This window comes from Lathamus discolor, chromosome 6 (assembly GCF_037157495.1).
Source record: "Lathamus discolor isolate bLatDis1 chromosome 6, bLatDis1.hap1, whole genome shotgun sequence".
NCBI lineage: Eukaryota > Metazoa > Chordata > Aves > Psittaciformes > Psittacidae > Lathamus > Lathamus discolor.
Window position 1 is genome coordinate 69,366,728 of NC_088889.1, and position 16,199 is coordinate 69,382,926.

The 16,199-nt window shown below is 39.3% G+C and overlaps 1 protein-coding gene across 2 annotated transcripts in view; it reads right to left on the reverse strand.

Moving 5' to 3' along the window:
- Positions 1–16,199, reverse strand: part of NAV2 (neuron navigator 2) — a 223,542-nt gene that overhangs the window by 114,272 nt on the left and 93,071 nt on the right. For both annotated transcript variants that reach the window (XM_065683421.1, XM_065683423.1), the window contains one exon: positions 14,313–14,470. In XM_065683421.1, the coding sequence (XP_065539493.1) occupies positions 14,313–14,470 (158 nt within the window). The remainder of the gene's footprint in view (positions 1–14,312; positions 14,471–16,199) is intronic.

Here is a 16,199-nt window from a genome sequence, read left to right on the forward strand (position 1 = left end):
CAAACAAGGCTGCTGGCTCTTTTAGTCCTCAGACAAAACTTGGTAAACGAAACAAGTTCTGCTGCCAGAATGTAGATTCAAATGCGAGGTTTACTAATGAAGCAGTAACATTAATACACAAATAACACATCAGCATGCAAAGGGGAAAGTTTTATTTAGCATAGCATAGGCCCTTCTTTCATGAAAAGGAGGGCAGGTTTCATGCATCCAATTAATAAGCTTATTATTTCCCATGTGTTCCTTTGTGAGGGAGATATTTTCTTTCTTCAGTAATCTGCATTAACTAAAACTGACTATAAAAGAAATGTTTTCAAACTCAAGCTACAGCCTACAATAAATAATGATCACTTCCCTCTTTTCAAAGTAAAATCTTGGCCTGAAACCTATTTTGTTCCTAGTATTCCTGTTAAAAAAGATGTTGGTGGTCTAGTTCCGATGCCAATGCACACTGTAGCATGGGTAAATCTGATTTCAGCTGCTCCTGCAAAGTCTTCACTGCATCTGCAAACCTACCCATTTATAATGAAAACAGCAACAACAAAAAAAAAAAAAGGAGTCTGAAAGCTTATGATTTAATTCTTCCACTGAACTCTTTGAGAGCTTACATTATAAGGTCAGGAGAAAACGTATGCAATTTCCCATCGTTTGTCATGTTGCTCTAAACAAGTTGACTTTGATTTGCTGTAACTGAAAACTTTGAAACCCAACCACTGTAAGCATGAAAGGCAATGCAAAGAAAGGATGTTCTCATAGTTACTCCTTCTTAGGAGGGTCAAGAACTTAACAGCAAATCCACCACCAAACTCTAGGAAGCAAAAGCAGATCTCCACTACATGATGGTATCAACTGCAGAAACCACTGTGGCAGTTTCAACATCTTCCATGTAGATGAGTAAGTCGTGAGTGTTGACCCTTCCCATCCACCCACCCACCAGAAGGCTCCTTTGAAACACTACAAATAATGAGTCCTATGGAGAAAAGCTTTTTAGCTGAGCTATTCTCCTCTTCAGTAATGACCTGTCATGCTCAGCAAACCGCTGAAGTATGGAAATAACTGCATTTCTGCCAGGAGCCAACTATAAAGATCACAATCTTTCCATAATCCAAACCACAAGCAGGTAGAGCAGAACATTCCCAACAAGAGCAACCTGGCATGCAGCCCTTCCTCAAAATAAGCACAACTCTTTGGACCCATCGACGTTTCTGTTTCAATTGTAAAGCTGCTGACCCAGGAGAACTACAGGTGGGCGGAAGGGACTGGCTATGGCTCAGGGTGGGCAAGAGGCATGGCCTCCACCCGCATGAGGACTGAAGCTTTATGTTGTCTCTTCTACTCCGGACCATGACAAAAAGCAACTGTTTTTTTTAACCAAAGACTGACAGATAGGGAAATTCTGCATAACCTGAGAAAAGCCCAGACAGGAAACATTTTGCTTTGCTGAGCAGAGTTGGTTCCTTTGACTTCTGTCTACTGCCTTTCCCTTTAGGGGTGATTTAATTTATAGTAACCCAGGACAAAAATTACCTTTATTCCTTGGCATTTTTCTTTCCTTCCATCATATCTATTTCTTCAATCCCAGTGCTGTAAAGCCTGTAGCTTCAATAGCAGTTCCATGTATTCACAGAAATGGTTTGTCCCTCTGAAAACCTGCACTGAAGCCTATGGATGTGGCAGGAACTCAACTATATCTCTGTAAAGTCACCTAAAGTTCACACAGATCTCCAAGCATATGAAACAACAGTTGTGCTGTTGCTTGGTTTTACATTGCCAAGGCTCAGTGTTTTTGCTGAGGTGAAGGGAAAGAAAACTGGAGCACAGGCAATCCATTTCTCATTGTCTTGACATAACTGACTAAGACACTTGAATTCCTTGTTGTTTTTGCTTAGTTACTGTAAAATTCAAAATGCTGTCCACATGATTGCCTGAGAAAGAGGTTGGAGGTACCTCTATCTACCACATAGTGGTAAGATGACCATAAAGATAATGAAACAAAGTTTACTGTGCTGTTCAAAGCAAGTTGCACTCTCCATTTAAGTACTAGACAAATACCATTCTAGTTCATTACTGTTTTCTTCTCCTTGTTTTTACAATCAAATCCCCCAAGATTTCTCATAACAGATTTATTCAAAAGCATTAATGAATTCCAGGCAGGGAGCTGTTATGGAGCCTTTCATTAAACTTTCTACATAGTTGGAGTGGGCAATATGTACACTTAGCAGCCTTGATCTGACACATCTCTCCTATGGGTAGGTTAAAATGAAACAGGCCATATACACATTATATGAGACTTGTACTTAGTAAATTCTGTCCATTGGCCTATTTTGACTACTAGTATTGGCTCCAATGAGGGCTTGGAATTACTGTAGAGGCAGAAATGCAGGCAGATTTTTAACAGAGAAGGGACAGGAGAAACTATCCAAGAAAACTCCCACTGAGCAGTCAATATGCCAAGCTAAACTACGTTTTAACTCAGAAATGTAATTCTCTGCTCCGTGAGAAGTGACACAACTGCCCAGCTGTACACAGTAAAGTGGTGAATGCCATTGCACACTCAAACATGGATATTCTGTGTTTAAACAGAGGAGTTGAGCCAAACTGTACAAAAATGCCAACACGTTACCATCATCTACTTGTGAACATAAATAAATAGGCAGAAATCTACTAAATTTTTATGTCAAAACCAGCTGACAGACACATACTTCTATTCATACTAGGGTCCTCTTCATTTCGTCTCTCTGTCATTGAAACTACAGTCTGTAGTAACAGATCTTTCAAACAAGGCCAACATGAAGGTAAGAATCTACTATTCATGACAGTAACAAAAGGTTGAGCCATGCCTTTGTGCTCATAAGCCACTTCAGAGGTGGTAGCCATCCTCTGGCACCAGTCATTCATTCTTTAGGTATATCTGGTTATGGATGAGGAACAGGCAAAACTCTCAGGAGAGAAGCCACAAACACAAGGACTGGATGGGACTTTGAGCAACCTTGTCTAGCAGAGGGTGGGAGGTTAAGACTAGATGAGTTTTAAGGTCACTTCCAACCCAAACCATTTTATAACTCTAAGACACCAGAGAGGCTGGACAATACTGCTATATAAGGAGAGGAGGCTTCCACAGATGTAGTAGAAACATGCTGGCACTTCCAGAAGCCTGGGACGTAGCACCACTGCTATTTGCTTTCCTATGATTTAACTGTGAATTTTCTTTTCCATGGCTGTTCTTCTGGCACAATTCACCCAGCAATAAATTTACAAGAAATTGTAAATAGTTATTTTAAGAGGAAACATCTAGGAACTGTAAAGGCCATGAAATGCTGGGCCAGCTCTTCAGCTGGTCTAAATTAACATAGTTCCACTGTCTCCAATGCCACTATGCAGATGTACACAGGGCAAGAAGCTGCTTCTCAACATTACGTTTTACTTCAAAGCTCAAATTTTTATCCTCATGAGCTGTACAGTTACAAACATGTCATTGGCTATTGTTTTTGGGGTGGTTTTTTGTTTGAGGTTTTTTTTTTTAGTTTGTGGGGCTTGTTGGGTTTTGATTTTTTTAACTTTATTCAAATACATTTTTTGGCTCCTTTTAGGTATTCTTAAAGCTTATACCAACTATGGCAAAGTGCTGTGGTCTTGTAAAGCTCCTCTTCAGCCATGATTAAGCCTTCAGCTGGCAACTGTTTAGTTAAAAGAGGGCATATTTCTGGATGCCAAATTCAGTCAGTTGAACAGTTGTAAAATTAAGCACGAATACTGTACACTCATATCTTGTCCTATAAATGTGCCATACTGCCTGTTATATTCTAGCAGTCTTTAAGCTGTTTTATGGGCACACATCCAACACAATTATGTCACTAAAGATTCACTAAGATGAGGCAACCGTTAAAAAAAAAAAAATTATTAGAAAAGTGAAAGGGTGCAAGTATTATCCCAGAAGATACACACATGTATCTATCTCATTTGCCCAAAGATGAGTATTTTGTTTGGCACTAATGATTCTCATGAGGGTCACTTTCTGACCTAAGCCAGTAACTTAGGTTTGGGAAATACAGAGGTATTAATACATTTCATAAATTGGAGAAACAGACTAAGCCAGTACAATTACATTCATGGAAGCAGACTGAGAAGTTCTGTGTTTAGAAAGAAGAAATGGAATGCCTAAATAGAAAAAGTCAAACCATCAGCTAGGCAACTGTATTGCAGAAAAGAAATAGGAATTACCCTAGTCCACAGCTGCTCACCTCTCTAATGGGACACTAAGGAAAAACAAATGTCATTCAGGAATGCATTATGAGTATCAGATAGAGAATCATAGAATGTAAGTCAGAGAATGTAATTATTCCATCGTACTCAACACCAGAGTAAGGCATTGGGTAGAGCACTCTGTCCAGCTCCAGCACCCCTCTAAAACTGACTGACTGGAAAGAGGCCAGTAGAGATCAAGACATATAGGAGATTTATCACAAGGAACCTACGAGAAGAAGATTGAAATAGTAGAGACTGTTTAGTCTAGAAGAGAGAAGGTGGAGGGGAGACATTGTAAGCCTTCAGATCCGTGAAGACTTATAAAACAGGACAGAGATGAAAGAATAGCAACAATGTGCTTAAGTTTTAGCCAAGCAGAACCCTGGTGTTCTATTAAGATCAAATGGAAAATGCAAGGGATACACTTAAAGAGACTGTCAAGTCTCTGCCATGAGACAGATGCAAACAGAACAGGGTAGCAAACACCTCTCAGGTACAGGTAAAGTTGATTTTTCTCCAGAGGTGGAGTACAGGCTCCCCTGATTACTTACAGATGCAATTCTATAAATATATAACGTATGCTGCAAACTTATCATAATTTTAAACACAGTTATTTAAACAGACTTAAACCTGGAAGGCATAGCTATGCTGCAAACTTATGACTCAAGTTTATGTAAGAGTATTAAAAAGGGACAAAACAAAACCTCAAGATTTGCCCAGGAAGAAAATACAAACCAAACCATGAGTTTTCTTGGGGCATCTTTCAGATTATCCCACACTCCTTCCTTTTTCTCTCTTATTTTTTGTCTTGCCACAATCTATTCAAGATCACTTTACGATATCAAAGGCAAAATAATACTGAACATTTGGTAAGTACCTTCAATGCATGATACAGTTCAAAGGTTATACCAGCATCTGCTTTTTGGCAGTGCACAAAGAATGACAAAATACCAATTACTCGGGGTATGGATTTGTTGAGACAAATTAAGTAAACTTATCATCAGTGTGATTTACAGCAAAGCCCCTCAGGCAGTACAAACAGTATCTCTTGACTGCCAGCACAGAGGCAGCATCCTAAACACTAAGCAGAATATGCTATTTGCTTCAGACCTGACCTACACCAAACACTTGCACATTTTAAAGGGTGGAATGACTTAAATTTATGAAATTCTCATACTCTTGCTGTGTTTAGTCAATCACATATATTCCCCAGTGAAAATCTGAAAGTATGGGTAAACTGGTTTCAAACTTCATGGACTTACGCCTCTTTATAAAATCTTTTCCACTTTTGCAGTCCTTTTAGTCGCTTTTGCACCACTGATAAAATCCACACTTCATAAGATTAATTCAATTTTCAAAAGAAAGGGAAACCTAAAAATAAAACTAATAACATGGCAGATGTATGTCCTGTCCTTAAACCAGGAAAATACAGAACAGGAGTGAAAGCAACTACTCCAGAAGTCAAAGAAGGGAAGAAATGAATTTTTTTCTAAATCTACAGACACCATTTTCAGTCATAAAGAAAGTTATGACTGCCAAAATAAATTAAAAAATAATAATTAAAAAAAGCAAATCCTTTACTTCCTGTTATCTGGCAATGAGTCAGCTGTTTTATTCTATAATATCATTTCCCAGCTTTATGACACTCATACACTGTTCACTGACAAGGAGAGGAATCTTTCCATCTCAGGAACTCTGCTTATTTTTCCTTTTCTCTAATGAAATGTTAAGCCTTTCTACTGTTCCTGGTTTCAAAAGCCTTCCTCAATCCACCTCTCCCCCATCCTCCCTCAGCAGCCTGGCATAGCTGGGCTCAACACTAATCCTTTGGCACATTTAAAACCAATTTCAATGATGACCTAGAAGTATACACCAAAAGGGGCAATGCCTTTTCAATACAGAATCATAGAATCACAGAGTGGTTTGGGTTGGAAGGGACCTTAAAGCTCATCCAGTTCCAACCCCCTGCCACGGGCAGGGACACCTTCCACTAGACCAGGTTGCTCCAAGCCCTGTCCAACCTGGCCTTGAACACTGCCAGGGATGGGGCAGCCACAGCTTCTCTGGGCAACCTGTGCCAGCGCCTCAGCACCCTCATAGGAAAGAACTTCTTCCTTTTATCCAACTTGAATCTCACCTGTTTACGTTTGAACTCATTACCCATTTATCAAATTTATATAAACTTTAGTATATCAGTCCTCAGTTGGAAGGTCATTGGTCAAGATGCCAGGCTTAATATTTCACATTTCTGTCTTATCTAGCAACAGGTCTGCATGCCACCAGATGTTGCAGTGACCTACTCAACAGGGAGCACTGTAATTAACTTTGTGGATTTGCGTGAATTTTCTTTTCTAGAAGATACCACCCCAGCACTTCAGGACTATTCAGTCTTTGATCAGTAAAAGATGTTATAACAAGTCTCAGCAATCTGAATGACAACTGTTACATATATATATATATATATACATACATATATAATATATATTATAGTAACTGTTACAATATTGTTTAGTCTCGAGAAGAGAAGGCTCAGGGGGACCTTATCACTCTCTACAACTACCTCAGGGTAGGATGAAGCCAGAAGGTGGCTGCTCTCTTCTCCCAAGCAACAAGTGATAGGACAATAAGAAAAGTCCTCAGGCTGCAGCAGGGGAGGTTTAGACTGGATATTAGGAACAATTTCTTCCCCAAGAGGGTGTTCAGGCATTGGAACAGGCTGCCCAGGGCAGTGGTGGAGTCGTCATCCCTGGAAGTGTTCACAAACCATGTAGACAAGGCCCTCGGTGCCATGCTTTAGTGGTGGCCTTGGCAGTGCTGGGGAACTGTTGGACTTGATGTTAAAGGTCTTTTTCAACGTGGCTGAATCTATAATTCTACGTTGTTACACTGTTGGTAGCTTCTATTAGTTGCCAACACTACAATGACTTCCTAAAAAAAAAATCAAAAGTACATTGCAAGTGGTTTTCAGATTGGTTTAATGAAGTCCCCACTGGGCTCTCCAGAAAGTATCCCTTGGTTACTTCAAGATAGTTTTGAACATGAGAGTAATTGACCACAGACAGTAATGAACCTGGAAATCTGGACTTAGTACAATGCCAACGGAAGAACTCTTCTCAATGCTTAAACCTCAAGAAGTTGACCAGCACAGACTGTGCAGTAAGCTACCTGCAAGGCCAAATCTACACAGAGGTCCTACTTTAACTCTTCTTATTCAGCCAAGCAATCCTGCCTAATAACTCCCCTAGCCTGATTACTAAAACGGACAAAACCACATAGGACAACTGCTGGTTTAGGCACAAAGAGATTGATTTGCCAACACTGGAGTTTTATTATTGTCTCCCACAGTGGAATGAAAATGTTACAAGGTGGTTATGGGCTGTAGATACAAATTAAGCTGCTATGAATTGTTACAATAAAATCTGTTCATTTAAACCTTTTGCCAGCCCTAAACCAAGCTGCATCAATGCCACAGGAATTTAACCCAATTTCTCAGCTCCCCTGCCACAGCTCTTATGATCACTATCGCTGTACTGCAGCCAGAGAACATCTTTTGCTTTCATATCCAGGCTTCTATGCTGGATGCTACTATAAATGGGTAAAAGAATTAAAATGCTCACTCTCTAGCAGGAATTTCTATCGTGCTTTATAAGCCTCGGTGCTCTTTTACACCAATTCTTTTTAAAAAAGTTCTTACACTATTATTTGGCACAAAGGCAAAAGCCTGGGTTTTGTCTCTGTTGACTATTACTAATTTACTTGGAATGGAAAAACTGCATGAGGTTAAACAGAACATACGGGTTCCAGTGAGGAAGCTTGTGCAACATCACTTTACCATCCAAACAGTACAGGAGCCAAACCAAGGCATTCAGAACATGAAATATTTCATCTGATTTTATGTGCAGCTACAGAAGAGGGCTTGCCCTGCATTTCTGCATGTGTTTAAATGAAAGATTTTTCATTCAAGAAAACTACTAGGATCATCTGAGTTGATCTTGAAGATAATAAATATGGTTCTGAGAGTTTCACTCAGCAATTTCTGGGCCAAAACTGTAACCCCCATCTGAACATCAGCTCTGGGCAGATATTAAATTATGACTCATTATGTCTGATTTAATCTCTTTCAATGGCTAATGATCCTCATTCTTAAAATTTCTATCCAGTTTGTGGTCTGAATTGGGCTAATTTCAAATTCCAAACAAACTCAATACTCGTACGTTATCTACCGAGGTAATAAAGAATCCATATTGCTAGAAATGTCACTACCTGTAGGTATTTTGTAGATACCAAGTAAGTAATTTTTCTTTTAGACAAAGAATATAAATTAACCTTTTAAATGCCTAACTGCAAAGGAGGTCTTCCACACCTCAGGGCTCTTGTCTATGCTTTATCAGAATTCCTCCTTTTTCAAAGCCCATTTGAATAACTTCAAGATATTACAAGAATTCTGATCTCATCATACACATTTCTCACCTTGCTTCTTGTAAGGGCAAGGCTTTTTCTCCCTATTTCTAATGTAATATTTTTAAATTGAATCCGAGGGCTTAACATCATCCAAATCTGCCACAGAATCTACCCTACAGAATACCCCAGTGGCCTTCTGAGCAGCGCACTCCTACTAAAGCTATGACAAGATATGCTGTGCTCTCTTGAACTGCACTGGTAAATATAACTGTCCACATAGAAAGTGCACACATTTGTCATATGTAACCACACACCGCAAGACTGATTTGCTCAGTAGAGTGGAGGTTATGCATACTTGCTAAGCTTTTAATCACTTGGAAGGCAGTCCTAACAGTAATATTAGCCGCTTACTGCTGGCTCCATACAGGTCTGATCCATGCAAAATTGTCACTGCAGTAAAACCCTGTCTCTTTGGGATCCGTAGATCACAAAGAAGTATGGGAAGGATCCCGTACTTCCCTGTGTCTCTACACCACCGTCTGTACTGGAAGTATTTTAGCAGTATCAGTAGCGTAAATAGGTCTATGGAACGTGTGCCTCTTGTCCTGTCACCATGAGCCCTTGTGAGTATAGTAACTACCCGTTACATACTAAGTCAGTAAACATACACTGTGTTCCCAAGTTAAAAGAGGTTGCCCCACATTTGAAAGAAATAAGAAGCATCAAGTAGAGGAGAACATATTTTTCTTACTCTCCTGCTGGTATACTATATCCGTACCTGAAAAATCAAGATATGCAGAGCTAAGATTATAGCTGAGTCAGCAGGCTCTGGTTTCAGAGCCCTCATGAGACTTACATCATGTCAGTTTGCAAGAATGCTACTATTAAACAATCATTTCTTTCATGTGAGTGCATGAATCTGTATGCTTAGTTAGTTTTTCTAATACTACCTATTTAAGAGAAACCTGCCATGACTAACACTGCCTTCTCCATGAAGTTGTATAGTAAACATTCCCTTGGATCTCATGTGGAAATAGTCAAAGCCTGGTAGTGCTTTTTTCCTACTGATATTTTAGCTAACATTCAATCCAAAGGAAAAGTGTCATTTTTCCCACAGACTTCTACTGCCCTCTGTAGGATTATTTTAAATAAAATAGTAGGAATAAAGTAGAAGGAAAAACTAAAAAGGAAGTGTGTAAGACTGTCACATTACTGTATCACTTCATAAACACACTGGAGATGGCATATTAGTAATGTTTCCTACAGCTTTGGAAGTTCAGGGATTTTATAGACTGTGGATTCAAATCAGAAAGTAATAACAATATTCCCATACAATGTTAACAGACTTTTGAGAATTCAATATGAAAACTGAAGGCCTGAAAAATCAGTGCAAACAGTGGATATATGAGGGTGTTCAGAGCTAGTCAAAAATCCCCTCCATTCTGCAGGACTGCAGGCTGCTTTCAAAAGCATTTCTCAAAAGCATTGTGTACAGCTAAGCACAACACTGAAATATGTTCATAGGAAGATTGATTCTATGAGAGTCTTTACTGAGGTTGTATGCTTCAGTACCTCAGTTTCATTCCTGATACTACCTCAGACACAATTCTACTCCTTGCTATGGACAAAAAAAAAAAAAAAAAAAAAATTTCTTTACTCTGAATTGCACTGTCAAATAAAATTTGGCTGGTTTTTATTTGGTGATTATATTAGACATGGCAATGTGAAGCCTCAATAGAACCAGTAACTCATAATTTACATACAGGCATAGAAACACAAAGTTCATTTTACACATTCATACATGATACACATGATAATTTGAACTCATAATCACTAGTTCAGCAGTGACCTTGGGAGGTGGCTGATGCTTTTCATGATACAGTATGCTTGTGGTCCTGCTTTTGGCTGGAACAGTTTATTTTCTTCCTAGTAGCTGGTACAGTTAAAGAACATCAAAGGACATGAAAGGAGACCAAAGGTATACTTACATACAAGGCTCCATATTTACCCTGCTGTATGAAGGGACTCCAATAACATTACAAATCACAAGCCTGAGTGGCTCACTATTTCCCCACAATCCAAAACTGCAATTAGACTTAAAAATTGCACTTTTCTTTAGGAAAAAGAAGCCTCTAACAACAATTACACACATTCAAATACCCTGCCTAGAATGTTACTGCAATTATAAACAGTCACCTTCAACTAGGCCAGGCTGCTCCAAGCCCCCTCCAACCTGGCCTTGAACACTGCCAGGGATGGGGCAGCTTCTCTGGGCAACCTGTACCAGCGCCTCACCACTCTCGCAGGGAAGAATTTCTTTCTTATATCTAATCTAAAGTGTACCACAGCATGTTATTATTTTATGATGTAAGGAATGAGGGCACTGAAATTTCTTTAAGTTTGGGGGGAATATCACATACGAAGCATGCGGCTAACTCCAAAAAGCAAGTTAAATCTATCACTCCCCAACCTTAAAGCTGTCCAGAGGACTGAGCTAGGTTCCAAGTCCTTCTTACTAGAGAAGGCCCATCTCTTCTCCACATGTTGAAACTGGTGTCAAACAGCATGTAAACATTCAGAAGGTAAAATAAAATACTGAAGACACAGTGTAAAGCTGTAAAGTAAATATAAAGTGGGGAAGCGAGACCGGTAGCTTTTCACGTGCTCCTTTGTTAGGAGTAGGTACAAATCTCAAAACAAATGTGCATGCATCCAATAATCTCTTGTTTTTATGTAATAGTGTAATTCCTTTCAATGTTAGATAAATCCTTTCCCTAAGATTTCTGGAAAAGCAGTGGTCTCATAATTAGTTAATGGAATCTTTCAAAAAAGTAGGTTGTTTATTTTCCAGTAGCTATTCCTCCATGCTCCACTGACTGTCCTTCTCATTCCTGATGTATTCTCTTTCAATTAATGCACTTTTATTGCCACAAGACACAGATGATTGACTAACAAGACTAAGCACATTTGGAGGGAAAGGCCACAGATTAATAACAGATGAAAATCACAACCTACTTTGCAAAGAAATGATTCAAACACAATGCACCGAAGGCTACCCGCTATCACAAAGCGACCACTCGTGCCAAAACGCTCTGCCAAAGCAGGCAGATTTCCCTTTCTCCCATTTCCTTCTCCAAAAACATGCAACAGAGCTGATACTGATTCAAGAAGTGAAAATTTACCAAGACTGGCACACAACATGGTCATGGGAGTCTCATTTCCTCAGGCAAAATACAGGATATGGGTCAGAAAACTTGAATTGTCCTAACACTCTGACAATCAACTTTGGCTGGCAATGTTACAATTAATTTAAAGTAAGCCAAAAATTTGTCAGACCAACTGCTTTTGTTTTTCATGGATGCAGACCAACTTCGTGTCATGATTAAGTAAAGTTCACGTTCCACTTACATAAGCTTTCATTTTATTTATTAAGACTATAATTTATGACTGGAAATTCTGACCAGAGCAAAAGTTTGAGTAATAAATGCAACTTATGTGGGCTGTCAACGTAAACCCCAACCTTGTTTCTTTCAGTCATTTGTAATATTCATAGGAAGCAGATGATGTTGCATGCTTCTTCAGCAACCAGTTTCTCTTTTTGAAGAGATGGATTACAATGAAGAATGAGGGTTCAGAGAACAGGCTGTGTAAAAGCAGCTGACATTTAAGTTACTCAATTGACAAATTATTGTTATTTCTCTGTGTGTGAGGACTTCTTTTCTTTCTTCTCTTCTTTTTAAGACTGAAACCAGCACTTTACTTTCCTTATTTAGTAATGCTGGTAAACTGAGAGAAAGCCAAGAGAGTTCAAGTTCTCTCTTCAATGCAGCCTAACAGCAGACCACCTATATGCAGGTTGGGATCATAGAATCCTATCACAGAATCACAAACTGGTTTGGGTTGGAAGTGACCTTATAGTTCATCCAGGTCCAACCCCCTGCCATGGGCAGGGACACCTTCCACTAGACCATGTTGCTCCAAGTCCCATCCAACCAGTCATCTAGGCAACCAGCATATGCTTCAGGATGAGACACATCCCACATTGCTTCTTCCTAACCCCGGAGTTACAGAATATGATCAAAAGAGGAGAATACTGACAAGGAAGAGATAGAGGGAGGCTGGAAAGGCGTTACACAGGAAAACAACTAGATGATCTTGAGGTCCTTTCCAACCCTAACTATTCTATGATTCTATTGCTCATGCCATAGCTTGTCAAGCTTTTTCTTTGAACTGCAAGCCAGATTCAATTCAGATTTAGAGATGACTGTTACATGCTGATGTTACAGTAAAGGCATTACTATTTGCATAGTGTATCCTTCTGAAATAGTAAGCACGGATTGTCCCTGCCCATGGCACAGGGGTTGGACCTAGATGACCTTAAGGTCCTTTCCAGCCCAAACTGTTCTATGATTCTATGATTTACCAAGGTAGAATGTTGCTACTTTATTAGCACATTATGCTATTATAATATAATGTTATTCAGCTGTAAACTTAATTTTCTTCTTAACGTAAGTCTGATCAGGGTGATTCAGAATGTCCTTGGAGGATGCTGAAGACCCTCCATTGCCACCATCACAAGATGATGTTTGGGGCTGTAATGGCTAGATGGGGTAGCATTCCAAAAGTCTTACGACATGCATAGAGAACAGTTTCTAGACAATGAAAAAAACACAATGTTCTGAAAAGAAGAAACAAGCAAGAGAATCATAAGCAAGCTGAACCAGACCAGTACATTTCCATCAAGCAAAATCCTCATTACTGTTAGCAGAAGTTATGCACAGGCAAGAAGGAGACTGAAGCCTAAAGGCTGTGATTGCCAAGTCACTGTAAGAAGATCTTACTGAAATTGAATGCTGATCTCTCTCTGCAAGCACAATGACTTTGTCAAGGATACAGAATTAGCTGCCAGCCCACGGCAACTATTTGACCATACCAGACTTAAGAGTTATTTGTTCAGTTCTCACCAGCTATATCTCCCAAACTCCACTGGTAAATGCAGCATTATAGAGCTCAGAGCTACAAATTCAAGTTAATGAATGCTGTCAGATTACTAGCTTAGTGAGGGACACGAAGTCAGTAAATGTCATTCAAAAAAGCACCACTTCAGAGAGAACACAGTACTTGGCATTTCCAATGGACTGTCCTAGACACAGTTCCACTGCAACATTTATAAAGTTATTAACATGTTCCTGTTTTCAAATCCCATGCTATACAACTCTTGAAATGAGAATTAAATCATGTACTTTTATAATTTACAGGCTCTTACACAAGAGTGCAAAGCAAACGGTACTATTTATCATATAAAACTACTGAAGAAATCTTTAGTGGTCATTTTCCACTCCTGTCAAACTGCAACTTAAAATGTCTTATTTTCTGATTAATACATTCCTCCTTAGCTGTGTTTGAAGCAAAATGAAAAACCATGTTTTCTTTGAATCTATTTTTCGCATGTACTTTCAGGACAGCAAGCCACAACTTCAGCTATATTAAAGGAGGATTGTACCTTTCTCAAGAAAAGCCAGATAGTTTTTGGACTGCAAATGTCATGTTTACAACACACGTCCTTGAGACAGTCTTACAGCTCCTGGAGCTTACTGGAAATTCAATTTCACCCCAAATGAAGCCACTATTAAGAAAAATTTGAGGATGCCAAAACCTCAAGTGCTTACCTTTGTCATTGGTACTTGTTGGTGTTGGAGGCGGAAGTCCAGGCTTAGATTTGTCATAATTGTTAAAGCTCTGGCTGCGTCGACTGTTGGCACTAATAGAACCACGAGCTTTAGCCTCACTGCCTGCAGCGGACACCCTCGTGGTGGGACCTGGAAGTCTGATGAAAGAATTACAATATGATTAAATATATTTAGGAAGCACTCTGGGAAAGAAACTATGGAATACCATGCATAAGCTGAAAAGGATAAATACCACAAGTATATACTTATAAGGGTCTTTGTTTTTTTATGAGAACAAATAAAAAAAATCATCCCTGATGAAAAATATACATCAAACAAGCTATAGCCTGCACTGGTTTCTATTGGACCCCCCCGCCCCGAACCAAAATTAACGGTCACTTACTCTTCAGTTCCACGAATCAGAAACAGTTCAAAGTCAGTGAAGCAATACCACTGGTACAAGATTAAGGCTACATGAGACACTACTGTTCTTAAACCAATCACTGGACACTTTGTTATTTGCCAGACACATCAGGCTACCCTTCTTTTAGAAATAACAGTGATGAACTCCCTTACTCAGAAGCATATAACACCTCTGCTCTGAAAGCTACAGAGCCTAGCAGCCAAGACCCATAAAACTTGAACTTGATTTAATGATTTGAGCCCCTAAAAATCATGCAGAGCTTAAGTGCTCCTTCTTAGGGCAACCACAAAATCGGTTAGCTGGTGTAAGCCTCTGGTTTAAACTGGGGCAACCTCTTCCAGCATTTGCTTACCGTAGCCTGTATTTACAAGATTTAGGTAGGAAAAGAGAAAACGTAGTTAGGATTCTGCCATAAGTAGACAAGGAGGGATAGTAGTTTCATGCTTTTCAGGCAAAAGGGGAGGAGGAAGCCTCTTCTAAAAAGCCACTGGCGTTGCTTCTCAAAACAGTATACGTTCTTGAGTCTTTCGAAGTCGAAGTCCATACATTTTCATGTTTGTACTGCATTTCATGCACTAATGAATCCATATTTCTACATACCAAATAGATGAAATAAATTAAAAATTGAAAGATTTGGTAGTTCAAAATGCATACCAAAGAGTTAGTGAAAAAGCTCACTGCTTTGAAAAGCAAGGATATTACATTAAAGACTAGAAAACAGAACCAGTTCACATTTCCTACAGTAGCACTGAAAGGGACTGCTCTTTGCCATCTTTATGTTTTCTGTATGGTAGAATCTTTTTAAAACCTCTTTATATAAAACACAAAAATCCAGCTCTCTTAAATAACTTGTGCCAGTAACAGGCTAAAATGAAGAAATTCCAGTTGTCAGAGAGAATGGGGATGCAACCAACCAAATCACTGTTGTTTCTCTGGGAAGGAAAAGAAGCCAGGAAGAAGTCTGGCAGGGCTTCCTAAATAAACTGACTGCTCCAAGACCAGTGAAGAAATAAGGAAATACAAAAAGAAGCATAACGAAAAAGAGCAAAAATGTCAGCAGCTGCATGCGCATGCTTGCAAAGCTCAAGAGAGGATACAACATAAGGGCATCATTCAAATACAAACCCAAAAATTAATTTACAAACTCAAACCACCACATACCAGGCACAGCACATCATGGTTCTGAGACTGACTTTGCTGAAGCCTTTAGATAAGCCCCTCAATTTATCCATCCTTTTTCAACACCAGGGGGTGGTAGAAAATTGTACATACTCATCATTGCAGCAAAGTGTAAATGAGAACACCCCAGAGATACTTCATCCACTGTAGACTATGGGAAAAAGCAGAGGCAAACCAGGGGCAAACACTGTTCTTGAGAACTTGGAAGTCACCAAGATGTAAAACTAAAGTTCATCAACAGCTGGTTTTCGGTTGGTGGGGTTTTTTTTTGGTTTTTTTTTTGG